The sequence below is a fragment of the Papio anubis genome, chromosome 6 (assembly GCF_008728515.1).
Source record: "Papio anubis isolate 15944 chromosome 6, Panubis1.0, whole genome shotgun sequence".
Taxonomy (NCBI): Eukaryota; Metazoa; Chordata; class Mammalia; order Primates; family Cercopithecidae; genus Papio; species Papio anubis.
In genome coordinates, this window is record NC_044981.1 from 17,124,436 (window position 1) to 17,151,994 (window position 27,559).

The following is a 27,559-nucleotide window of genomic DNA, read 5'->3' on the forward strand; positions in this document are numbered from 1 at the left end:
GTAACGCAGCCGGGCAGCGGGCCTTCCCCTGGCCCCTCGCTCTGGTTAGGGCTGCCATTTGCATCCTAGCTGTGATTTAGACGCCTCCAACCTTCTAGTTTTCAGTTACCAGAGTCCCGTCGCCGCCCAGGTCCCAGGTCTGCATGACGTAATTTATTGTGGCAACCATTCCTGGCAACTGCCCAGAAACCCAGTGCGTCCTGCCCGGGGTTTAAGCGCGGCAAGTGGGAGAGGCGCGTGGCGCCCGAGCGCAGGGGTAGGGGCGCAGGGCGCAGGAGCGCGGGACCACCGGCGCCTGGGCGCGGTAGGGAACGATCGCGGGGGCGCACAGCAGCCAAGCCCGTGGAGGAGGAGCGCGCGCGCGCGCAGCATGGGCTGCGGACCTTCCCAGCCTACTGAAGACCGGCGACGTGTCCCCGCACCCGAGAAGGTTAGGAAAGAGGGAGTCAAGGTAATAAATAAATAAACAGACAGACAGACATAAAGCCTTTTGGCTGGGAGGTCTCGCGATTCCCACGCTTGGGGGCGACAACAGTTGGCTGGAGCAGGGTGGGTCGAGGTCCACAGCTAGCCTAGTTAACAGGTGGGAGCCGGTGTTTAACTGCTGTCTTAACCAGGACTAGACAGATAGATGGATAAATATCAAAATATATCTATCTATATCGATAGAAAGTATAGATACAGATATATGGCTATAGGATCAATTTTGAGAGCCTTTGGAGTTTAAAGAGATTGCGAAGGCGGTCACACCCCAGGGTAGAGGCACGGAATAACGGGATGAGCAGTGTGTTCTGCACAGAGCGAGGGTTGACCGTGATTCTCGAGAGAAGGTTGGAGTCCCTAGGAGCTGCCATATATTATTGGCTTCTGGAAAATAGGCCCTTTGGTCGTTTCTTAAAGCTGGGAGAGATCTCAGAACCTATCTGGCTGCGTCCTCTCGATTCATAGATGAGGATCATGAGGCCCAGAGAGACAGGCAACTTGCCCAAGGCTGCACAGCTAATTTGGGGGCACAGCAAAGGTAGAATTTAGTTTTCAAGAGTTTCGTTCCAATACTCTTTTCCCTAATTCCTCAAAGTTGCATGCCCTGTAATTCTGGAGACATTATGGGGAATTTTTTCCAGAGCAAGACCTAAAGGGATGAGTTGGTTGAGGCAGAAATGAGGTCCATGATTTCTTTGCATCCTTACCACCCTCCAGATTCCACAGACAGCACTAGCAACCCTCAGAGGTCCACTTCGCAGGGGATACACCCAAAGATAAGGCTACCATATAATTTGTCATCAAAATTATGCTTTTAAGAGTGAAAGGGAACCCTATTAATACATTTTCCCAAAGACTCTGGCTGAAGCCCAGCAAACTGGGACTTATAGCTACCTTTCCAAAGGGTCATTTTTGGAGCTACTGTTCAAAGAGCACACACTTGGTCTCAGCAGGCACTGTGCAAGACACTATTAAGTGCCAGTTACAGCACCTACTTCATGTAGGGCACATCTGTTGGGTTCTTGGAGTACATTTTGAAACAAGCAAACCAGAATCTAGTGAAGGCTGACTCCAGACTTAGTACCTGGTGTCCTGGGGAAAGCCTGTGCCCAAATGGCCACCCATCTTAATATTGTTTTCTGCTTTCCATCCTGAAACTGCCACTGTCTGTGTATAGGGACCCATTACTTTTTCTTTTTTCTTTTTTTTTTTTTTTTTTTTTTTGAGACGGAGTCTTGCTCTGTCACCCAGGCTGGAGTGCAATGGCGCCATCTCAGCTCACTGAAACCTCCGCCTCCCAGGTTCAAGCAATTCTCCTGCCTCAGCCTCCTAAGTAGTTGGGATGACAGGTGTGCACCACCATGCCCGGCTAATTTTTGTATTTTTTATTACAGACAGAGTTTCTCCATGTTGGTCAGGCTGGTCTTGAACTCCTGAGCTCGTGATCCACCCGCCTCAGCCTCCCAAAGTGCTGAGGTTACACCTGTAACCCACCACACCCTGCTGAGACCCATTACCTTTTATGGGGTCTTTCTGCCTCTCCTGCCAGGATCCTAACAAGTTTCTCCTCCACACTGCCACCTATCTTGCCAAGGGAAAAATTTCCCTTGGTGTGCAAAACCCTTTAGTTTATAATCTATCCTATCCCTCTAATGTCATCCTCTTCTCTTCTCTTCTGCCAGTACCTGTCACTCATGGGCTCTTGGGTCTGCTAAACCAAATGAATCTCAGGGCTCAGTGCTTCCAGGCTTCTCACACCTCTATGCCTTTACCTGTGCCATTCCCTCTTCCTGGGATACCCTCCCTGTTACCCTCTCCTATTGGCCTGGTGAACTCATGATCACTTTGGACTAATATGTAGAAATACTTTTTTCTCCCATTTTCTACAAATACATTAATGTCACTTAAAAGTGCCAATCCATTGTTCTTGTCCCCTTTTTCATACAAAAATCTTTCTTTTATTTTTTATTTATTTTGCTGGCCTTGTTATTATGCCTTAAACATACAGTACAACTACTATTTACATAGCATTAACATTGTTTTAGGTATTTATGAATAATCTACAGGTGATTTAAAGTATACGGAAGGATGTGCATGGATTATATGCAAATACTACACCATTTTCTATAAAGGACTTGAACATCCATGGGTTTTGGTATCCGAGGGAGGTCCTGGAACCAATCCCCCACTAATGCTGGGGATGACTGTACTTATTTTGTAGAGTTGTTGTGAGGGTTAAATAAACTCAATATACATAAAGTGCTCATACTAATGCTGACTCGGAATAAGTGCATGATATAAGTTGTTTCAATTATTATTATAAAATAAAATCCTGGTCGGATGCGGTGGCTCACGCTTGTAATCCCAGCACTTTGGGAGGCTGAGGCGGGTGGATCACCTGAGGTCAGGAGATTGAGACCAGCCTGACCAAGATGGAGAAACCCCGTCTCTACTAAAAATACAAAATTAGCCAGGCGTGATGGCACATGCCTGTAATCCCACCTATTCGGGGGGCTGAGGCAGGAGAATAGCTGGAACCGGGGAGGCGGAGATTGCAGGGTGAGCTGAGATCATGGCACTGCACTCCAGCCTGGGCAACAAGAGCAAAACTCCATCTGAAAAGGAAAGGAAAGGAAAAGGAAGAGGAAGAGGAAGGGAAAGGGAAAGGGGAAGGGAAAGGGAAAGGAAGAGGGAAAGGAAAATAAACCTAAATCCTTACTTCACATGCTGTCTTGGCCCATCCTGGAGCTGACTTCTGCTAACTCCTCTAGTCTTGTCTCTCCCCACACTCACACCGTAGACAAACCTTAGGACTTGTTCCCCAGGCCCATTCTGTCCCTAGCTCCATGACTTTGCACCTACTGTTTCCTCTCCTTCCAGACTTTTCCTTCTCCCTCTCCTGGGTCACATGATAAATGTGTACCCATTTTACAAGACACTCAAGGTCACTCCTCCTGAAGCTCTTCACGACCTCTCATCCCCAACCTCTGCCACCATGCTGGTAGGGTTGATCTTATACCTTCTACTATCATATTTCAAAGCATTTTATTGTATTTATTTGCTTCTGTATTTGCCTTTCATCCTGTGCAGTTACATCCTTGAGGACAGGCACTGTTTTTTAATCGCTGTATCTCCAATTCTTACTACATTGCCTGATACTGATCAGGCACTAATGAATATTTCTTGAGGGAATGCATGTCCCTCCTGGTTCCAAGATTCCTTAATGTCTTCTTGTCTCTTAGTAGCATAACTAGACTAATGACAGTCTGCAAGGAGGAAATTCAATTTTAAAATAATCTGAAAATAGAATGAGAGTCAGTTCATGCATATACCTTCTTTCCTAGCCCCAAGCACTTGACTTTGGAAATCTGATCTGGGAAAGGTATGATTATCATTAATTAAACACTCTATAGCTATTGGAATGATAATAATTTCTTCCACAGCTTTCATAAATGCGTAAGGCTTAGGGTGCAGTAGTTCAGCAGTGTCTTTAAAATGAAATGAACATGTTTGCTTGCATGAAATATTTATGTTTCTTAGTAACACCACTTTAAAATATTCTAAGTCAAATTTCTTGAAACCTATATATAGACTTCCCCTTCACTTTTACTTTAGTCTAAAGTGGTGAGAAGATACAGTAATAAAATAATGCATAATAATAAGAAAAAGCATGGAAAACTTCCTAGTTGGAGAAATGTTATTCATCTATAAGAATAACCCAAAATTCCTTGCCTGTTATAAGAGAGGAGAGGCTGGATTGGAAGAGCTGGTCTCCAAGGACCCTGCACAGTTTTTTCCAAATACGTGATAAGAAAATTCTAGTTGATTGTCAGTAAAGGGGAGTAAATTACTTCTTAAAATATAACTTTTTAAGCAATCATATTTCTGAATGTTCTTTGTATAGTTGCTATTTATAATTACATTTATTAGAGGTAAACTAGAAAAAAATCAAATTTTGAAGAAATTCTTCCTATATGTCTATAGACAAATATATTCACAAAATGCATCTGCCAACAATTTGACTTAAGAAGGTTTTAACTCCAGGGTGCCTTGACAAATTATTCCCTTCAAGCTGTTTGGTAAATATGTTTCCCAAGAGCTATAGAATAAATGTAGTACATCCATACCAAAAAACAAATAAACAAAAACACACAACAAACAAACAAACAAAAAAACACCTGTCCATAGTTAAAGCAGTACCTTATTTGGAATGCTGATGATTTCTGTGCATAGCTGTTAGCTTATAATTCACAACTTTTTAATTCTACCTAAAATTGATTTAAAAAAATGTTATCCCCAAGATACTGAGGTATAAAATAAAGTTCATAAAATGTAGAAACACATTGAATCTGTACCCCCAAGGAAAAAATAGAGCATTCCACTCACCATCCCATCCCCTCCCCAAGTATCACTACCTGTATAATAATGCAGATACACTTCTTTTCTTTTTCTTCCTTCTTCCTTCTTTCTTCTTCTTCTGAGACAGGGTCTCACTGTGTCACCCAAGTTGAAGTGCAGTGGTGCAATCACGGCTCTCTGTAGCCTCAGTCTCCCCTGGCTCAAGAGATCCTCTCACCTCAGCCTGCTGAGTAGCTGGGAATACAAGCATGAGCCACCACACCTGGCTAATTTTTGATGTTTTGTAGAGATGAGTTTCGCCATGTTGCCAAGGCTTAATGTAGGTATACTTCTTATTGGTGTGAAAATATAAATTCTTCATGTATGTGTAGAATACGAACACTGCTATATCCCTGAGAGACATAGATCTAATTAACTTATAAATATGTCTGGTCTTTAAACTATGTCTGTTCTCAAGTCTACACTCATTATGAAATTGGGTTAAAATTTCCAGAATGTGTTACACATGGGTAAGATATTTGAAAGACATTCTGAGTTTTCAAAAGAGAAGAACCTTAAATTTCTGCTCTGGAAACTGAAGACTGGTTTATGTTGTTTCGTGATAAAAGACTGTGTTTTGTCTGCTACAATTTAGGTTTTGGTCACCAGCAGAGCTCAAAGGCAGACTGTCTCTAAATAAGAACAGATGGGTAGAGATCCTTGCTAAGGCCTGGATTCCAAATCCAAGTAGTTATAGTAGCTTTGATAACACAATTGTGAGGTCACTGAGGTTGTGGTATTTAAATCTATGCCAAGTTGTAATGTACAGAAAGTCTTTGTGAAAAGCCATCGTTTAGACTGAAAATACTCAGATTCGCTCTCAATTCCAGTGTAGGCATTTTGCTATTGTTGTTGTTGTTGTTGTTACTATTGTTAAATCATTAAATTTTTCCATTTGGAAAAAGTCCAAGAGTCTTCCAAGAGTCTCCACTTGGAAATGTTAAATAACAAAACTAGACCCTGTTTGTAACTCAGTGCTTCTCTAGGATCAAAAAATGATGGATCTGCAAACCAAAATAAACTTGTGAAAATACTTGTCTTACTGTCACCGCAGATACTGGCTTTTAGTAGTTTATTTGGAAAGAAGGAAAACAGTGTTCAACATGACTTACATGATGTGCATCTTTACCTTTAGCATGAACTGTGAGCATCAGATAGGGTCTCCTTTCTTTTCTTTTCTTTTCTTTTCTTTTCTTTTCTTTTTTTTATTTTTCTCGAGATGGAGATGGAGTCTCGCTGTGCCCCAGACTGGAGTGCAGTGGTGCAATCTCGGCTCACCACAACCTCCGCCTCTCGAGTTCAAGTGATTCTCCTGCCTCAGCTTCCTGAGTGGCTGGGATTACAGGTACCTACAGTCACACTCAGCTAATTTTTGTGTTTTTATTGGAGATGGGGTTTTGCCACGTTGGCCAGGCTAGTCTCGAACTCCTGACCTCAGGTGATCTGCCTGCCTCGGGCTCCCAATCCCCTTTTCTTTTGTTATATGTTTTATATACATATATAACACACATATATATAACATATGCACATATGTTACATGTAATATGTTGTATGTAAAGGCTCCTTTCTTGGTTCTGCTTACTCTACAGGGACAGGATGGGCAGTAACTGTCCATGAAGAAGGACAGATAGACGGAGACAGAGAAAAGCACATCATTGCTTTTAGGCTTTCTCCTTGTGCCAATTCCAATCTCATGTCCACTAAGTTTTCGATTACTTTCTTGTTTGTTTGGTTGGTTTTTCATTATTTCCTATGTAGCCCTGAGACACAGAAATAATTAACCCTCAACACAAGGAACTGATATTGGTTTAGCTGGGTAAACACAGTGATAAGGAGCTATGTAAGTCCCGCTACAAGCATGCAAGAATCCCTAACTGAATTATGAAAACCTGATCGTGACAGACACCACCATAACCTAGCCACTGCGATTTCTACTTAGCCTCTGAGGAACTTCAAATGTTAGAGTAATTCCAGAAAGTGGTTAAACATGCTTGTATATTTTTTTAAAATTTGTCTGACTTTTACTGTGAAAGTACCAAAAGTTTCATGACAAGGCCTTATTTTTAATTCATTTTTACCAAAAGTTTCATGACAAGGCCTTATTTTTAATTCATTTTTCTTTTTTTTTTTTTTTGAGATGGAGTCTTGCTCTGTCGCCCAAGCTGGAGTGCAGTGGTGCAATCTTGGCTCACTGCAGGCTCCACCTCCCAGGTTTACGCCATTCTCCTGCCTTAGCCTCCCGAGTAGCTGGGACTACAGGCACCTGCCACCTTGTCCGGCTAGGTTTTTTTTGTATTTTTAGTAGAGCTGAGATCACACCACTGCACTCAAGTCTGGGTGATAGAACAAGACGCTGTCTGAAAAAAAAAAAAGAAAAAGAAAAAAAAAAGAAATTAAAAGAATCCTAGGAAGACATTACCGAGTGGAAGATGCACGTGTTCTTTGTGTTCTTATCGCTTCTGGAGACACTGAGGAGACTTCCTCTGGTATGTGTGTCTTAGATGGAGAAGACGTTGATAACATCCATTGAAATGAGAAGTGGGAAACTTGCAATGAAAGAGGGCCAGCAGCTGGAGAGAGAAGACATGGTAGTCAAGGGAGATACGATAAAAGTCTTTCTGAACACATTGACATTTAAAATTTACTTACTCTAAAAATAAATGACAGTTCTTTAAATTGAATTAATTCAGCTTTGTGAAAAACTCATTACATTGTTCTTATTTTGCTGTGGAACTGTGAAAAATATAACATGGACCAGCATTTTGTCATCAATGATTTTTACTAAATCACCGAGAGACCGTTTTTGTGCTTTGTTTTGACCTATTTACAAGCAATGGAACTGTGGTTTGAAGGAACAGACACCCTGGAAAGGAGAAGGTGGGATTATAAATTAGTGCAGTATTTATGGAGAACCTTCTGGAAACATCTATTAATATAAAATGTGCATATCCTTAGACCCAACATATCCACATCCAGGAATTTATTCTCATGGAATGATTGGATGGGTTCATGGGTTCACAGTGATGTATATTCACATGTATTATTCCAACACAGTTTATATTATTGAAAAGTTAGAAACACCTACATGTCCTTCAGTAGGACTTGGCTAAATACATTGTGGCATAGTTACATAATGAGCTCCAATGCCATCGTCAGATAAGTAGCTACTCCTTATCACTAAATAGAATGAGGTAGGCCTATGTATGTTGATATAGGTAAATGTTTCTTACATATTGTTGAGCAGGTTACAGAAATATAATATCGTTTAATATATAATTCTTTTCATTTTATTTTTAAAACAGCTTTATTAAAATGTAATTCACATGATTCACCTCCTCTCTTAGTCTGTTTGTGCTGCTATAACAGAATACTGTGGACTGGGTAAATTATAAAAAATAGAAATTTCTTTTTATAGGAAGTCCAAGATCAAGGCAATGGAAGGTTTGATTGTCTGGTGAGGGCTGCCCTTCTGTGTCCTCACATGGCAGAAAAGCAGAGCAAGTTAACTAAATCTGTGTGAAGCTTCTCTTTATAACACCTTAATCCCCTTAATGAGGGAGGATCCCACATGGCCTAATCAGCTCTTGAAGGTCCCACCTCTTAATATTATCACATTGGTAACACCTGAATTTGAAAGGGACACATTCAAACCATAGCATCCATTTAAAATGTACAATTAACAGCCATTACCACAATCTAATTTTAGAACATTTTGCCCTCCGCAAAGAAATGACTACCCATTAATAGTCAATCCTCATTCCTCCCGCACAGGCAATCAATAAATCTATTTTCTGTTTCTATAAATTTGCCTATTCTCAATATGAATGGCCTTTGTGATTGGCTTTTTTCACTTAGCATAATATTTCCAAGTGTCATCTATGTTGAAACATATGTCAGTGTTTAATTTCTTTTTCTTGCCGAATAATATTCCTTTGGATGACTGTACTGCATTTTATTTATACATTCATCAGCTGATGGATACTTAAGTTGTTTCCACTTTTGGGGTATTATAAATAATAATTGTGAATATTTGTGTGCAAGTTTTTGCAAGAACAGATGTTTTTATTTTGCTTGGGTACATACTTAGGGGTGAAATTTCTGGGTCACATGGTAACTCTATGTTTCACTTTGTGAAGAGCTCTCAAAGTGTTTTCTAAAGTGCTGCACCATTTCACATTTGCCCAGCAATATATGAGGGTTCCAATTTCTCCACATCCTCACCAACACTTGTTATTATGTGTCATTTTCATTATAGTTATCCTAGGGGATATGAAGGGGTATCTCACTGTGGTTTTGATTTGCATTCCCCTACTGATTAATAATGTTGAACATCTTCTCGTGTGCTTATTGGCCAGTTCCAATGTATTTTTAAAGGTTATGTGAGCAAATACATCTGGGCAATGATATACTAAAATGTTAGTAGTGCTTCTCTCTAGAAGATATTATTACTTTCTACTGTGTTTCTCTATCAGTCAAAGTTCTACCAGAGGGAAAGAACCAGTAGGATAGACAGATAGATAGACAGGTAGATAGGTAAATTGTAAGGAACTGGCTGATACAGTCATGAAGGCTGGCTAGGAAAATCAAAATCCATAGGATAGGGCAGGCAGTTGAAAAGAACAGGCTGGAGTTGAAGCTACATTTCACAGGCAGATTTCTTCTTCCTCAGGAAGACCTCAGTTCTACTCTTGAAGCCTTTCAATTGACTGGATGAGACCTACCCAGATTATCAAGGGTAATCTCCTTTACTTACAGTCAATTGATTACATGTATTAACCACATCTACAAACTACATTTACAGTACCACTAAGATTTGTGTTTGACAGAATAACTGGCTACTATAGCCTAGCCCAGTTGACACATAAAACTAACCATTGCAATTCTCTTTTATATTATTTAATTATTTTTTACAATAAATCTAAGTCAGCATCACTTTTTTTTTTTTTTTTTTTTGAGATGGGGTTTCCCCATCTCACCCAGGCTGGTCTCGAACTCCTGGGCTCCAGTGATCCTCCCTCCCCCACCTCCCAAAGTGCTGGGGTTACAGGCATGAGCCACCACATCCAGTCTGTATTACTTTTTTATCAGAAAAAACAATATAGCTTCATTATTATAAATTGTTTTAATACCGTAGTACCTCTACTCTCACACTCAAGGCTGAACTTGTCTATCTTGGTATCCTCCAGAATGCTCAGCATAGTAGCTTTTACCTGGTAGATGCCTATGAGATACTATATTCGTTTTCTATTGCTGCTATAGCCAATTCACACAAGTTTAGTGGCTTAAAACAGTAGTTGCCAACCTTTTTGACACCAGGGACCAGTTTTGTGGAAGACAGTTTTCCATGGACTAGGGTTGGGGGGATAGTTTCAGGACGACTCAACGGCATTACATCTATTGTATATTTTATTTCTATTATTATTACATTGTAATATATAATGAAATAATTATACAACTCACCATAATGTAGAATTAGTGGGAGCCTTGAGCTTGTCTTCCTGCAACTAGACAGTCCCATCTGGGGGTAATGGAAAACAGTGACAGATTATAAGGCATTAGACTCTTTTTTTTTTTGAGACAGAGTTTCACTCTTGTGGCCCAAACTGGAGTGCAGTGGTGTAATCTCGGCTCACTGCAACCTCCGCCTCCTGGGTTCAAGCAATTCTCCTGCCTAAGCCTCCCTAGTAGCTCAGATTACAGGTGCCCGCCACCATGCCCTGGCTAATTTTTTTGTATTTTTAGTAGAGACAGGATTTCACCATGTTGGGCAGGCTGGTCTCAAACTCCTGACCTCAGGTGATCCGCCCGCCTCGGCCTCGCAAAGTGCTGGGATAACAGGCATGAGCCACCGCGCCCGGCCTCATTAGATTCTTAAAAGGAGTACGCAACCTAGATCCCTCACATGTGCAGTTCACAATAGGGTTTGTGCTCCTATGAGAATGTAATGCCACTGCTGATCTGACAGGAGGCAGAGCTCTGGGGTAATGTGAGTGATGAGGAGCAGCTGTAAATAAAGATGAAGCTTCGCTGGCTAGCCCACTCCTCACCTCCTGCTCTGCAGTCCGGTTCCTAACAGGCCACGGACCAGTACAGGTATGTGGCCCGGGGGGCTGGGGACCCCTGATCTATGGCTTTCTGGGTACTATACAGCCCACTACAGATACTAGCTGGCTAAATAGTCACAAAGCAGACCCTGCAACATTGTTTTTATTTACCGAGAAATCTTGATTCTAACAAAGCTGTTCCCTTTTCACAGGCTGATGTCGGTGTGCCTCATAGTGGGGAAAACTGCAGCCCCCAGATGGAAGCTGCTCTGACCAAGAATACTGTGGACCCTGCAGAAGGCCTAGAACAAGTCCAGATGGGAAGCTTACCTGGAACCATTTCAGAAAATTCTCCATCTCCTAGTGAAAGAAACAGACGAGGAAATTCAGGTAACCTCCCTCTGCCCCCATTCATGTAGACCTTCACAAAATACTGTTTCTCTAAATACGTCTACAAGGTTTACTTGGTGGTCCTTTTATCATTGCTTTCTGGGCCATGAAGTATGTTAAATGGCAATGTTTTTATCTCTGAAACATTAGAATTTAGCCTTAGGCCTTCATTACGTGAGTCAATAATGCTAAGCATTAATCTTCTTGTCGATGAAGTAATTAAGACCATCTTTTAAAAATAAATAAATAAATAAACTAAGAGGCTTTATTGGGAGTTAAGGCCAGACTTTAGGAATGGGACTTGCACAGTTCCAAGGAATTTAAACTCCCACGATGATAATTTCTTTCCAAGGGAAAGTTCTACGTTTACACAAATAAATAAAACCTACAATAAACTGTTTTCCCTGTCTTTCCGCATCCAAAGTATCAGCAAATATACAACAAAAGAATCTTTCAGAAATGTGAAAGAGGTAGTTATGACTGACTTGTGCTATTTAGAAACTATTTGTGGGTTTTCCTGTGTTGTGTTTTCCCTCAACATGAATTACTGCCTGGTGTCAATTTAAGTCATCTTATTTATATTTGGTCAGCCTTTGAAACATATTGAACTTCACAGCCCTCAAGGAAAAGTACTCTTTTTATTTCAGGGGGTAAGACTTTTGCTCCCCACCACTGTTGTTTCTTCTCTAGGTACAAGTTGGGATTGGAAAACAGATGGGTTCATACATGCGATTCTATTTCTTGAACTTTCCTGGCACACTCAGGTTATCACAGATTTTCTATTCGCCCTCCCCTTGCTGTTCTGATGTAGTCAGCGTGACCTCTTAGAATGACTAGGAGGTTGAGGAATGCAGCACAGGAACGGCCTCTCCCTCCCTTCTATGTGTTAGGTTGACAAATACATCTTTTTTCTTTCCAATAATTTTGTTGATGCAACTTCCCTCTAGACAGCAACATGAATGCTAAATATCAATGTTGGTCACAGACTGCAGAGTGTCAGGCACACAGGGACCTGGTGACCCAGGACAGTCAGTGCTGCCAGGTGTATGTACAATGTTAAAGATGGCATGAAGAGGGTGACAGGTAAGCAGAAAGGTGTTGAGAGAGAACAGCTAGGGAGGAAGTCAGCCACCAAAGCAGATGTTTCTAAAATGCAGCATCAAGGAGTCCTCAGGAAGCATCTTACCACAGAGTGAGTAGGACCTAGTACCCTGAACTTCCTATTTGTCCTCTGCCCAGTTTCCTCTCTCTGTCTCAGCCCTTGCCATCCTCCTCGTTGTGTCTCTGCTCTTCAAATCTGCAGAGTATACTTCTCTTTTTGAGACAGAGTCTTGCTCTGTTACCCGGGCTGGAGTGCAGTGGTGCAATCTCAGCTCACTGCAACTTCCACCTCCCAGGTTCAAGCAGTACTCCTGCCTCAGCCTTCTGAGTAGCTGGGATTACAGGCATACGCCATCACGCCTGGCTAATTTTTGTATTTTTAGTAGAGACGGGGTTTCACCATGTTGGCCAGGCTGGTCTCGAACTCCTGACCTCAAGTGATACACACGCCCCTCAGCCTCCCAAAGTGTTGGGATTACAGGCATGAGTCACTGCACCTGGCCCTGCAGAGTATATTTCTCAAGACCATCAAGTTTAACACTAACATTCCCCAAGTGTTTCCTTTTTTAAAATATTTATTTCGTATATTTTCAGAGTCAAGAAAAGGTACAAAAAACAAAGAACACCTATATTCTTTCACTGAGATTCCCCAAATGTTAACCTTCTGCCACATTGCATTATTGTATCCCCCTTATACAAGTAGATTTTTTTCTGTTAATAAGTTAGACATAATGACACTTTGCTTTCACATACTCCGCTGCGTATTTCCTAAAAACGAGGACACTCTTTGCATAATCTCTGTACAAGGATCAAAATTGGAAAATTACCCTTCTTTTTTTTTTTTTTTAAGAGACAGAGTTTTGCTCTTGTTGCCCAGGCTGGAGGGCAATGACGCGATCTCAGCTCACTGCAACCTCCGCCTCCCAGGTTCAAGCGATTCTCCTGCCTCAGCCTCCCGAGTAGCTGAGATTACAGGCGCCCGCCACCATGCCTGGCTAATTTTTGTATTTTTAGTAGAGATGAGGTTTCATCAGATTGGTCAGTCTGGTCTCAAACTCCTGACCTCAGGTGATCTGCCCGCTTCGGCCTCTCCGAGTGCTGGGATTACAGGCATGAGCCACCACGCCCAGCCAGGAAATTACCTCTGATGTAGTACTGTTATCTCATCTATAGATCATATTCAAATTTGGTCAATTGTCTCACAACTATTCTTTATAAATGAATTTCTGATGCAGGATCTATCTAATCCAGGATCACATTTTTAATTTAGTCATCTATGGTCTTTAGTCTTTTTTAATCTGAACAACTCCTCAGTTTTTCTTAGTCTTTTATGAACTTGATATATTTGAAAAGTATAAAACATTTATTTTGCAGAATGTTTATCAATTTGGGTTTGTTTGAGCTTTCCTCCTGATTGGATTTGGGTTACGCATTTTTTTTTTTTTTTTTTTTTTTGGAGACAGAGTCTCGTTCTGTCACCCAGGCTGGAGTTCAGCTCACTGCAACCTCCGCCTCCCAGATTCAAGCAATTCTGTCTGCCTCAGCCTGTCAACTAGCTGGGATTACAGGTGCCCGCCACCACACTCAGGTTTTTTGTTTGTTTGTTTGTTTGTTTTTAGTAGAGACAGAGTTTCACCATGTTAGCCAGGCTTATCTTGAACTCCTAACCTCAAGTGATCCACCTGCCTTGGCCTCCCAAAGTGCTGGGATTACAGGCATGAGCCAGGGTTACACAATTTTAGCAAGAATACCAAAAATGATATTGTGTCTTTCTTAATACATAAAATTAGGAGGTACATTATATCTATACTCAACTCGTTATGTTTATGGGGAGTTTTGTTTTGCAAAAGTCATTTTTAATCTAGTAACATTTATAAATGTTTAAAATTCAATTTGAATTTTGAGTCACAGTTAGAAAGCCTTTCCCTACACCAAGGTTAAAGATGAATTCACCCGTGTTTTCTTGTATAATTTCACTTTTTACACTTATGCTTATGAAGAGTTTCCAGTGACATCAGAAAATGCTTATATAAATATTAGCTAGATAAGAAATGAAACTGTATGTTCAGTATGATGTCGAACTTATAAAAATAAAATTTTGTATATTAACAATGGTAATCTCTGGGTGGTGAAAGCATAGGCATTTTTTTAAATCTTTTACTAGTTTCTGTATTTTCTAAGTTTACTACAGTAACTATTACTTTTATAATCAAAAGAAGCACAACATGGTTTTTAAACAATCTCCAATATTCTCCAATGTCCCAAGAAAGCATGAAAATTGTTGAAATGACTGACATATTCCAGGAATCTCTGTATAAGTTAGCTGCTGTAAATATCAAGCCAAATTCTTTAGAGAACTCCAAAAAGAATGGATCGCAATGGGTACAATGATTTTATTATGTTAGCGACAGATGTCAAACATGACATTCCTTTTAGAAACATCCTGGGAGAGAAATGAACCACTGACAGTGGAGCTGCTTACATGACGTATTTGGGAGAACACTGGGACAGTTGAGAGAGTGAAGGTTGGAGCCAAGCAGACTTAGATTTAGCCCTGTGTAACACACATGCTACCTGTGTCACCATGGTAAGTTAATTAGCTTCTCTCACATCAGTGTTTATTTCTAAAATAGGGATAATAATAGCACTCTGAGTTGATGTTTACATTTGATGTCATACAGTGTGTCAAGTACTTAGTATAGTGCAGGTGCCTAAGTGCTCAGTAAATGATCATTATTATTATTTTGACCCTTCCAAACAAGGCCACCTTCTAACCAAAAAAATCATTCCAATTCCTTGAAGGGGATTCACTTCTGACCTTTTCATTGAAATCTTCTCCATTGTTTCAAGTTTCTAGTTGACCTCCCCGTCTGACATGTTTTACTACCCCGTGCCAAAATCTGTACAGAGCACTTTAAAATCAGAAGCAGCTCTATTTCAAACACTTGCAAGAGTAGAAAAAACACCACTGGACAGATATTGACAGGAGGAAAACTGTTGGAGTTACTTGCAGTGGCCAATCCTAGAAATCTCTTATACCGGAGAGGTTAATATGCTGAAGTGAGAGACATCTGATTAGTGTGTGTGAGTGTGTGTGTGTGTGTGTGTGTTTTCTATCTTCCCAGCACAAATTCATGAAAGGTGTCACTGCTAACCACTGAGATTAGAAATTTTCGCCAGGCAAGGTGGCTCATGCCTGTAATCCCAGCTCTTCAGGCGGCTGAGGTGGGCAGACCACCTGAGGTCAGGAGTTTGAGACCAGCCTGTCCAACATGGCGAAATCCCATCTCTACTAAAAATACAAAAATTAGGCATGGTGGCACACACCTGTAGTCCCAGCTACTTGGGAGGCTGAGGCAAGAGAATCGCTTGAACCCAGGAGGAGGAGGTTGCAGTGAGCTGAGATCTCGCCATTGCACTCCAGCCTGAGTGATAAGAGTGAAACTTAATCTCAAAAAGAAAAAAAAGAAAGAATTTTTTATGGGAAGATGCCATCCACTAAATGGAATGGACTTGGTTACATCAGGACTTCCTGATGATGACAGCATAGAAGATAGCTCACTTCTCAGGACTTCCTATTGCACTGTTACAGACAGGAAAAGCAAAACTGTCTTTGGCCCAACAGGCCAGCGCCGTTTGTTTTATAATGTGATGGCATAACCGTGGCTGCTTATTTGCTTGTTTATGTAATTGGATGATTTGTGATGGGGGAGCCTCTCTCATTAGTGCAGCTTATAAAGACTCCCCCATAAACTGTTTCAGTGCTTATATTTAGAATCATGAATAAAAATTTAGCTGATATCACTCTAACTCCAATTCTGATTTGGTTCAAAGACTCTTTTCAAAAAGGCACACTTTTACTTATGTAGACTTAGCAGATGGCGTAATTATAAACTTAGGGTTGCAGAACTAGAAGTCTCTTGGCAACATCACGCTGTTTATCCTTTGTATACAAAGCGTGGAAACCAAACCACAACTCAAAGAATCACCAAAAGAATATCTGATTCTTAGCTGTGGTTTAGCTTCATAATTACTCGAGCAAACCAACGTCGTCATACCCAAGTGTGTAAGTGTTGTTACCACAAAAAGGCAGTCCACAGCAGCACACAGAAAGGCTTTTTGTTATCTTAATATGTGGTCTGCTAAGTAAACAGTATATTATGTTGATGTGTATCCTCTGTAAGAATATGAAGAATCTGAACTTCGAAGGATTACAAAGACTTATAATAGAAATATATTAAGTGTTGAAGCTAAGATCTAATTAAGCAGCATGGTTTGTAAGGCATCCATTTAGCATTTGATTGAAAAAACCTTGATTCTTAAATTTTGCTTTCTTTTTTCTTTTCCTCTTTTTTGGAAGATCTAGTAACCAATGGATTAATCAATAAACCCCAACCCCTAGACAGTCGAGAGCGACAGAAGTCATCAGATATCCTGGAGGAACTAATTGTTCAAGGAATTATACAAAGCCACAGCAAAGTATTTAGAAATGGAGAATCATATGATGTCACGGCAAGTAATTTTGTAATTAACATTAGCTTATAGTTAAAATTAGCAATAGAATATGATGGATCATGAGTCATTATTTCCAGCATATGCAAGTTACAATACAGATAACAGCATTTATTTAAGTCCCTTAAATTCCCCCCACACCTCCACACACCATCTCATATGGTTTGGTTCTGTGCTCCCACTCAAATAAATCTCACCTTGAATTGTAATCCTCAGGTGTCAAGGGTGGAACCAGGTGGAGGTGATTGAATCATGCAGGTGGTTTCCCTTATGCTGTTCTCATGATAGTGAGTGAGTCTCACGAAATCTGATGGTTTTATAAGTGTCTGGCATTTCCCCTGCTTGAATGCATTCTCTCTCCTACCGCCTTGTGAAAAGGTTCCTTCCACCATGATTGTAAGTTTCCTGAGGCCTTCCCAGCCATGTAAAACTGTGAATCAATTAAACCTCTTTTCTTTATAAAGTTATTATAAATAAACATAATTTATAAAGAAAAATACCCAGTCTCTGGTATTTCCTTATAGCAATGTGAGAACAGACTAATACACTATCCTCAGGAATTGCTCCAATTATTAATGATTAATTGATCCAGTAAAATGTATATTGGGTTTTACTAAATTTGAGAAACAATAGGCCCCACTGAATAACATACTTTCATTCTTTCAAATGTTTTTCTTGAGCACTACCTATGTAATAGGCATTGTGCAGGGCATTAGAAATGTAAAACTGAATCTGATTTATTCAGTAAGAAAATAGGCCCGACAAGTGTTTGAGGTGATGGCTACGCTAATTACCCTGACTTGATCATTACGCATGTATCAAAACATCATACTGTACCCCATAAATATATACAATTCCATGTCCATTAAAAATAAAGTAAAACTTTAAAAGAGAAAATAAATAGGCCTAAATGCCAAAGCTAAAACAAATATGGCTGTACATTTATCCATATGCACACCCCAAAATCAAACATGAAGAATTAAATAGAATTCTAGAAATTGCTGTACTATTATTTTTCTTTGTTAATTTATCCTGATTAATCTGTCATAGTTTTTCCTCAGCATGAATAATATTTTTACTCTGATTTTAACTAGCTTGGCTAAAGTCTAGAGTTCTAAATTTTTTTTTTTTTTTTTTTTTTTTTTTTGAGATGGAGTCTTGCTTTGTCACCCAGGCTAGAGTACAGTGGTGTGATCTTGGCTCACTGCAACCTCTGCCTACTGGGTTCAAGCGATTCTTCTTCCTCAGCCTCCCCGGAAACTGGGATTACAGGTGCCCGCCACCATGCCTGACTAATTTTTGTATTTTTAGTAGAGATGGGGTTTCGCCATCTTGGCCAGGCTGGTCTCGAACTCCTGACATTGTGATTCACCCGCCTCGGCCTCCCAAAGTGCTGGGATTACAGGTGTGAGCCATTGCGCCCTGCTCTGACTGAGTTCTAAATTTTTAAATAAATTCTGTGGAAACCTGTGAAGAAGATAGCAGACTTAGTTGTTGCTGTTATTTTGTTTTGTTTTCTTGTTTGTTTGGGTTTTTTTTTTTTTAAGCCAATGCTCCCAGGCACTCCGAGTAGTCCTTAAAGTACAGGCAGAAGAGAAAAAGTGAAAAAAATAAATAAATAAATAAATAACAGTGAAAAGAAGCCAGAGGAAAAAAAGAAAAGAAAAGAAAAGAAGCCAGAGAAAAAAATGAATGAAAAAGTAAAAGAAGAAAAGGAAATGGTGGAAATAGAGATCAGAAATTACCCAAAGGCTACTTAATGGTTGCCTGTCCCTGTGTTGTAGGGCAAACAGTCCATTAGGAATTAAAAACTCATTATTTAAATCAAATTTGCCACCTAGACTGAGTTACTTAGTGTTTGAATAAAGTTAATTTCCTTCTTTGTGTATGGGGAATGTTGAGAACTCATGAATAAAAGCCAAAGTGGCATTTTCTTTTGAAAAAGGAAAATAAATCCTGGAGAAAGTATTTGGGAGAAAGGAAAGGAGATTGCCAAACCTTGTGAATAACATTATCAGGCTGCCAATAATAAGAGGATGTCGGGGGGTAGGGGGAGGGCGGAAAGGAAGGTAAAAATGGATTATATAATGGAAAAGATAATGCCAACATAATGACAATTTACATTTGCACAACGCTATCATGATACAAGGCATTTTAGAGTGCCTTATCTTTTTGAAAGTACTAGAAGAAGGATGGGTTTTTAATATCAAAGGGGAGAGGAAAGATTTTTTTCTAGCTGTAGGTCAGTCTGTAGGGGTCAGAAAAAAAGAAAGTGTGTCAAAAGATAAAGGAAAGCAAGTTTGAGAGGAGGCAGATAGATTGTGGAAACATTCAGTAGCTAAACAATGTCTTCTTAAGGAAAATGCTACAGACACTTCGATGTCTACATACATACGCCAGTAGGAATCACATTAAAACGTTCTCCGTGATTCAATTGCCAGAGATGAATGAGTTCTGACTTGGACTTCGCAAGGGAGCCTGCAAGGTTAATTACTATAAACTACCTTGTGAAAGAGATGCACCTTTAAAAAAGTAATAACTATGGGCTGGACTTTTAATAGCATCATTAAGTGAACCAAAGATGAAGACTATTTTTCATATTATATAGGCATAGAATGGTTGTTGGGAATGTTCTCAAAAGGATTTAAATGTAACAGCTTTCAGGAATGGCACAATTTTGTTTTTTTGGCTTTGGTATTAGGCCAAGATATCCCAGCATAAGCCAGTCTTGCAACAGACCAGGCAGTAACACACAGCTCTCTTGTTCTGTCGCCTAATCCAGTGGTCCTTAACCTGCCGGTACATTGGAGTCACCTGGGGATATTTCAGACATCCCAGTGTCTAGGTACCACTTCCTACCACACAGCCTGGGCGTGTGGCCCTGCTTTCACACTTCTGAAAGCTTCCAGGCGATTCCCATGGGCAGCCCAGGTTGAGAACTACTGCCCTGAAGTTTCACCAAAACTCTACACAATGCTCCCAAATTCATTACCAAAGCTGGAAAGGGTTAAAGCATTTGAAATCATTCTTGATTCCCTATTCATTGTGAAAGAGAATTCTGAAATATTCCTGAAAATATACCATGTCAGGAATAGGAACTAAGATTATACTCAGGAAGCCTAAGGAAATAAAAGAGATGCAGTTTCTGTGTCACAGATAAAACTTCTTTCAGTTCAGGGGTAACTGAGAACATATGTGTGTCAGACACCAGGTGTCTTGCATATTTTGGGAAGAGTTATGAGGCCAATGTAAAAAGATGAGAATGAATATTGAAGGACTGAGAGGGGAACTGTATTAAGAATGGAAATATTATTAGATAATATTCATCATTAATAATATTAATACTTTGAATATCTAATATTTAATAAGTTTTTCAAACCCAGACTGATAAAACTGGCTAAAAGCAAAACAAGAATTCAAGGGAAACAAAAAAGGGATAGTCAATAAAAAGATATTATGTCAGCAGTTACTACAATGTGGTGAATCTTAACAGACATGTAAATATTATTTCTTCATTGCTCTAGGGGAAAACATTCTTTTAAATAAAATATTATGGGAAAATTGAATAAATGCGAAAATACTTTGAGTCTCATGCTCTACCAACTGAACTAGCCAAGCAGCCAAGGAGAATAATTTAAAAATAAGACTTCTTATGTGGAACAATAGTGTATTTAAATACGAGGGCATTTCAGACTTAGATCTGGCTGCTTCTTAGCCAGGTCATTATCTTTCACTGAGTTATTTAGAGTGAAATTGAATAAAGGATGTTGAAAATTGAGGGTTCACCTTCATGAAGGTCCCTCTTCCGAAGCAGGGGCATCCCCCATAAGCTAGTCTCTCCCTAGAGGTAAGGAGAGGATCTGTGTCCCCCACAGAGCCCCCTTTGTCTTTTTTCTTAATTTTATTTGTAAGCTTGCTAGTGAACACCACAGTAATTTCATAGTACTCTCTGGATAGCCATCTTTCAAGAATGTTTATGCTAGAATATTTTATGTTTACTTAAGAGTTAAAATCAGGCTGGGCTAGGTGGCTCATGCCTGTAATCCCAGCACTTTGGGAGACCAAGACAGGCAGATGGCTTGAGCCCAGGAGTTTGAGATCACCTGGGCAACATGGTAAAAACCCATCTCTTAAAAAAAAAAAAAAAAAAATTAGCTGGGCGTGGTGGTGTGCACCTGTAGTTCCAGCTACTTAGGAGGCTGAGGCTGGAGGATCACTTGAGCCTAGAAGGTCAAGGCTGCAATGAGCCTTGATTGTACCACTGCACTCCAGCCTGGGTGAAAGAGCAAGACCCTGTCAAACAAAAAACCCAATTAAAAAAAAAAAGGGGGGGGATTAAATGTGCTAGGCTCACATTTGTAATCCTAGTGCTTTAGGAGGCTAAGCTGGGAGTGTCCCTTGAGTCCAGGTGTTCAAGACCAGTCTGGGCAACAGGGTAAGATGCCATTTCTTAAAAAAAAAAAAAAAAAAAAAAATTAAGAGTGAAAATGATATGTAAGAAATATAAGATTAAGAAGCTAAGTATCAGATTGTTGAGTGAATCTCTCAGTGTATTTTTAAACATTCTAATGAGACTTAAGTGACTATATTGTAAACAAACATTGGTTTTATGTACACCTGTCAATATGTGTATGGATTGCTATAGACCTCCTTAGAGAAATGTGATTGGCTCTCATTTATCCACATAGGTATTATTGAGTTCGTCTTTTATCCCAAATTCATTTCTCCCTGCCACTTAGCACATCATGGGTCTCCCTACCTGAGGCCCTGTGAATTCACTACTGACCTCTGTGTCTGGTAACGTTTATTCCCTTCTCTGTGCAACTTCTGTACTTGGGAACCTGAAGTGTAGTTGGAGGGTTTGTTCACATTGCATAAGAGTCTCTAACATTATTTGTTGAACCTCACAGAGAGTTTTTAAGGAGGAGGAAATTGACTGAGTTAGGACTCAGTAACACCAGCTAATGATCAGAGTGACCTTCCCCAGGAGGCCTAACAGTGACAAAACAAGAATGAAGGATCTTTTGCAGGACTGGCCTGTTCTATCCACAAGACTCCCTTAAGGGAACAAAATGAAGACAGGTTCATCCGTAGGTCAATAGTTAATTAAGAAAGCTCTGAGGAATGCACAGTGTATGTAAGAAGCAAAATATACAAGTTAGTAGCTAGAAACAGGACTCTAATCTAATTGTAGCATTTTGAACTTGGCAGTCCTCTAAAAGTATTCTTTAAGAAAATAATTGAACTGGTAACTTCTGTAGGTTGATTTTGTTGTGGCAAATTTGTTGTTGTTTCCACTGGTAACACCTCTCTAAGCATAAGGTGATCATTGTTATTTATTTTTTTTTTTTAAAGAGACAGGGTCTGACTACATTGCCCAGGCTGGTCTTGAATTCCTGAACTCAAGCAATCCGCCTGCCTCAGCCTCCTAAAGTGCTGGGATTATAGTGTGAGCCACTGTGCCCAGTCCATTGTTAACATTTTTAAGTGCCAACATTTGATAAATTCTGACTTCATAAAATTCAATTGTAAAGGATACAGATATCTTTCTAGATGATTTTTATTTTTTTACCTAAAATGTGGAACTCAAGAAAGAACATGGCTTGCACAGGTAGGATTAACTTCCTCTATGGGGAGGATCATTGTAGGATTAAGTCACGGGAAGAGGTGACCAAAACGGAAAAATTCAAGTTCTCTCAGAACTCCTGATCTCAGAATTTTAGTCAAGGTTCAGGCTCGTATGTATAGCCTAATCTGGCATTTCTTTAGTGGATCTTGGATTACTACTTAATTTTCTTTTAGCCTTCTACGCATGAATATCCCTAAAAAATCATTTTCTTGCTGATTTCACAGTATCTCTAGTTCAGCCACCAAAGCAAGTATTTCCCTCTTTTCAGCGGGTGGTTTTTGCCAGCAGGAAACTCAAGAGCCAATTGTCATAAAAATAATACAAAATGATGATGGGAGAGGGAACTTGCTTTGACAAACATTCCACGGTTTTCAAGTAGTGAAAAACTTTGCACCGCATAAACCATCCGATGGGTCTAAAGGAGCCAAAACGTCAATACGTGTTTTTTCTTTAGAAGACTTTCTAAGAATCATAGATTTTAGAGCTGAAAGAAAGCTTAATAGGCCTCCACCCCCTTGCTGCTTCACAGTTGAGAAAATTGAGTCCAAAGAGAAGAGCTGCCTGGGTCTCCACTACGCGCTGGGCGTTCCTGCTGCCCTGATGGTCTCCCCCCGGGCTGCAGGCTCTGCTTCCTCCCCTCTGTGCTTCGGTCCCTGTCCGCTTTGTCCTGGTTATGAGTTTGTGTTCTGCCTTTGGAAAAAGTCACTGCTTTGACTGAATGAAAAGTAGCTATCATTTGCAGAGTGGCTACTTTATCCTTTTCTTTCTTTTTTAAAACCAATCCCAAAATATGTATTATTAAACTTATTTTACAAATGAGGAAACCATAGATTGCAGAGTTTATGGAACCATAGAGAATCAATGCACACGCTGGGCATGGTGGCTCACGCCTGTAATCCCAGCACTTTGGGTGGCTGAGGCAGGTGGAACATCTGAGGTCAGGAGTTCAAGACCAGCCTGGCCAACATGGTGAAACCCAGTCTCTACTAAAAATACAAAAATTAACCAGGCATGGTGGCACACACCTGTAACCCCAGCTACTTGGAAGGCTAAGGCAGGAGAATCGCTTGAACCTGGGAGGCGGAGGTTGCAGTGAGCCAAGATCGTGTCAATGTACTCCAGCCTGGGTGACAGGGTGAGACTCGGTCTCAAAAAAAAAAAAACAAACAAAAAAAGTCATTCAATAGTCCAGCCAGGATTCAAACCCAGGGCTGACTAAGTCTCGGTCTGGTACCTTGTTTTACTCTGCGCTAAACTGCCTCTCTTTGTTTTATTTTGTCGGTACCTACAGCATTATAGTCTGGAAAAACAGTCTTTTAGAAATTACAATGAATATTAATAGCTCCTTTGTCTTTAAAAAAAAGTCTTTAGAGAAATTATCTAGAACAATATTCAGTTCATTTTGTAATGCAGGCTTGGAGTTAACCACCCCCCACCCAGTTGTAATAAATCTATATTTATATAGAAAGATGTCCGTATTAAGTTAATTGAAGAAAGTGAATTGCAGAGCAGTGTGTATAGTATAACTCCATTTAGGTTTTGTTTAACATTACAGATATCCTTAACATATCTATATGTGTATATATATGTGTGCAGAGCAGATATCTGAGAAGACACACACTAAACTCTTTACAAAGATTCGTGCTAAGGACTAGGATTGGGGGCCAGGTGGTTAAATAGAGGATAAGGAGATGATTTATGTATCAGTTATATTTTTTATAATCCATCTATATTATCTTAAAACCAATTTTTAAAACAAAAACATATACATTGAAACTTTCTTCATAAATAGTTTATGACAATTTTACTTACTTTGGAACTAGAAATTATAATTAGAAAGTCATTATTACCACTTTGCACTGTTAAAAGGGTAGTTGATCATATGAAGTGAGATTTTTTTCCCTTGCTGTCATGAAAATGTTTGTCAAGTTCCTCCAGCAAAGCCCAGCACAGAGTTGTTGTTCAGTAATCGTTAATTATCTCTTTCTGCCACAAAACCAGAAGCAGTGAGAACTAATCTCTACCCCAGATGAAAGTAACTTGTAGTGTGTGGAATATTATAAAATCATCAGGTTGAACTCTTCACCTTGAACTACAAATTCACCCCCATTCTCCACTGCTTTTCATCTTATCTTCATTCTCAAGACTTTTTCCTTCGAAGGGGTCATCTTCTATGCAGTCTAAGAACACCTGCATTCGTAGGGCCTTTTTGTAATAGCCTGGTGCTTGTAAGGCATCAAATAGATCTTATCATTATAATTCTGTTGTTACCAACTTTCACATTGTTGTTTTTTAAATCTGCCCCTGAAAAGTTAGATTTTTAGAATTGACTTTATTCATTCATTCATTTATTTATTTATTTATTCATTTTGAGACAGGGTGTCACTCTGTTGCCAAGCCTGGAGTGCAGTGGCGTGATCTTGGCTCACTGCAACCTCCAGCTCCTGGGCTCAAGCAATCCTCCACCCTCAGCCTCCCAAGTAGCTGGGACTGCAGGCACACACCACCACACCTGGCTAATTTTTTGTATTTTTGTAGAGACGAGGTTTCACTATGTTGCCCAGGCTGGCCTGGAACTCCTGGGCTCAAGCAGGCTTCCCACCTCAGCCTCCCAAAGTGCTGGGATTACAGGCATGAGCCACTGCACCCAGCCTAGAATGTACATTTTATATTGTTTATTCTCTTTTGCCGTTCTCCTCTGCCAGTGAATATGATTGTTTCTTCACGTAAAAACAAAACGTTTTTATTCCAGTTGACCACGACTGAGAAGCCATTGAGAAAGCCACCTGCCAGACTGAAAAAACTCACGATCAGAAAGCAAGTGAAGGATTTCACAATGAAGGACATCAAGGAGAAGATGGAGGCCGCTGAGGAGCGCAGGAAGGTACTGAGCTCTCAGATGCTCTAGGCTTGAGGAGTTCGCTGTCTGCTAAAATGATCTCATGCCAGACCTCTCCTATGAGCAATTTTAAGACAAATTGCATGGATCTATAATCAGTATTTTTTTTTATTATTTTACTAATTTTTTTAAGAGACAAAGTCTCACTGTGTTGCCCAGACTGGAGTACAGTGGCATGCTTGGAGCTCACTGCCACCCTGAACTTTTAGGCTCAAGTGGTACCCCTGTCTCAGCCTCCTGAGTAGCTAGGACTACAGGCCCATACCACTACATAAGGCTGATTTAAAAAAAAAAAAAAATTTTGTTTAGAGATGGGGTCTCGTTATGTAGCCCAGTCTAGTCTTAAACTCCTGGCCTCAAATGATCCTCCTGCCTTGGTCTCCCAAAGTGTTGGGATCACAGACATGAGCCACTGTGCCTGGCCTATAGCTAGGATTTTAATGATCTTTATGCTTTTTATTATATGTTATATGTTTAGTGGTTTTTTTCTTAAAAATTTCCTTTCTGTTGTAAAGGAATAAATCAGGTTGGGTGAAAATTACAGTTGCATCCGTATAGCCTAAGTAAGCAACATCCAATTCTTGGAATTAAATGAAGTATGGAGCATTCTTCATATGGAAAAAGAGAAACTTCAATAGAGGCTGGGGGCAGGAGGAGAAGCAGGGTTGAGGTGTGGTGTTAAACTGAGAGAAACCGCTGCAGAGCATCAGGCTGCATTACTCCTACTGCATTTTCACCAAGGGCCCCCATAGCCCTCCACGTGCTCTTGGCCAGACCCAGCCTTCACAGCTGGGTCTGACAGCCTTTGTTTCCCAGCTCTCTAATTGGCCTATCAGAGAGCAAGGACCAGACTCCAAGCTCCATGAGGGCAGGCCCCATGTCTGCCTTCTTCAACAAGAGTTTCTCAACAAATGTTTGTTATATGACTGAATAATGACATAGAGAAGCCATGAATGTTCAATACAAGCAACATCAATCACAACTTGTAGAAAGTTATTCAGGCTCTTTTTCATTCTTTAATACTGCATTTCAGACCAAAGAAGAAGAAATAAGAAAAAGGTTACGGAGTGACCGACTTTTGCCTTCAGCCAATCATTCAGATTCAGCTGAACTAGGTGGGGCTGAGGTTGCATTTGCCAAAGGACTTCAAAGGGTGAGATCTGCTGGATTTGAACCATCTGACCTGCAGGAAGGAAAACCATTGAAGAGGAAAAAGAGTAAAAGTGATGCAACCTTGATTGATAGAAACGAAAGTGATGAAAGTTTTGGGGTCGTGGAGTCAGACATGTCGTACAACCAAGAAGATGACATAGTCTACTAAGCCATTTTTTGTGAATTTCATAAGAAAGCATCCATTCTCCCCATTTGTGACATTTGTAGTATGTCTCATATTCTTTGACTGACTGACCTCATTCCACTGGGATTTCTGCCTTGGGCTTAAGGATGATTATGTGGGTTGCACAGGCTGAAGATCAGTTGAGTAAATTAAGTAGCTATGCTAGCTTTAAAAAAATGAGTGAGGGGGAGACTTGACCAGCATAGATATTTGGCACTCTCCTTTGTGTGGCTTCAAACATTATGGAGATGTCTTTAATTTATAAGTGCCTTCAGCTTACATGAATAAGTTCGTGGCAAATGAAATCCTTCCTGTTTACTCCTGCCTTGTGGCGGGGTCCATCTTCTGCTGGTCCTTTAAGACAAATTGCATGGGTTTGTATTAAGTATTTTAATGGTTTGTATGTTTTTTATGCTGTATGTCTATGGTTTTATAAATTTTTTTCTCCGTGTTGTGAAGGAATAAAGCAACGTCTTGAAGTTGGTTGAATTACAGTTTTATCCATATAGTTTACGTTAGCAATATCTAATCTCAGAATTATATAAAGAATGGAGTTTTCTTCTTGTGCAAACAGAAGAACTTCAGTTGAGGCTAGGGGTGGAAGGAAGGAAGTTGTGAGGGTGGGGATAGACTGGGAGTCAGCCTGCTACCAGTGCCTGTCTTCCCTGCAGACATGCTGAGCTGAGAAGCTGCTGGTTCTCATCTTATTGTCAATATACCTTGGTTCTTCCCTTCCTTACCACTCACAGTCAATCAATTATCAGGTC

At 40.1% G+C, this 27,559-nt stretch overlaps 1 protein-coding gene across 1 annotated transcript; it reads left to right on the plus strand.

Moving 5' to 3' along the window:
* On the plus strand, positions 1–27,559 carry STMND1 (stathmin domain containing 1). The gene is made up of 5 exons (XM_003897092.5): positions 1–451; positions 11,138–11,315; positions 16,777–16,928; positions 25,310–25,441; positions 26,490–27,559. Exons 1-5 carry the CDS (start codon positions 371–373, stop codon positions 26,775–26,777), a joined length of 831 nt encoding a protein of 276 aa, XP_003897141.1. The 5' UTR covers positions 1–370; the 3' UTR covers positions 26,778–27,559.

Excerpts from the sequence above, each read along its gene's own strand:
- STMND1 (XM_003897092.5), top strand. The coding sequence starts at position 371 with ATGGGCTGCGGACCTTCCCAGCCTACTGAAGACCGGCGACGTGTCCCC. Across the intron at positions 452-11,137 it reads TTAGGAAAGAGGGAGTCAAG|GCTGATGTCGGTGTGCCTCA; the intron begins GTAATAAATAAA and ends CCCTTTTCACAG. Across the intron at positions 16,929-25,309 it reads GAGAATCATATGATGTCACG|TTGACCACGACTGAGAAGCC; the intron begins GCAAGTAATTTT and ends TTTTTATTCCAG.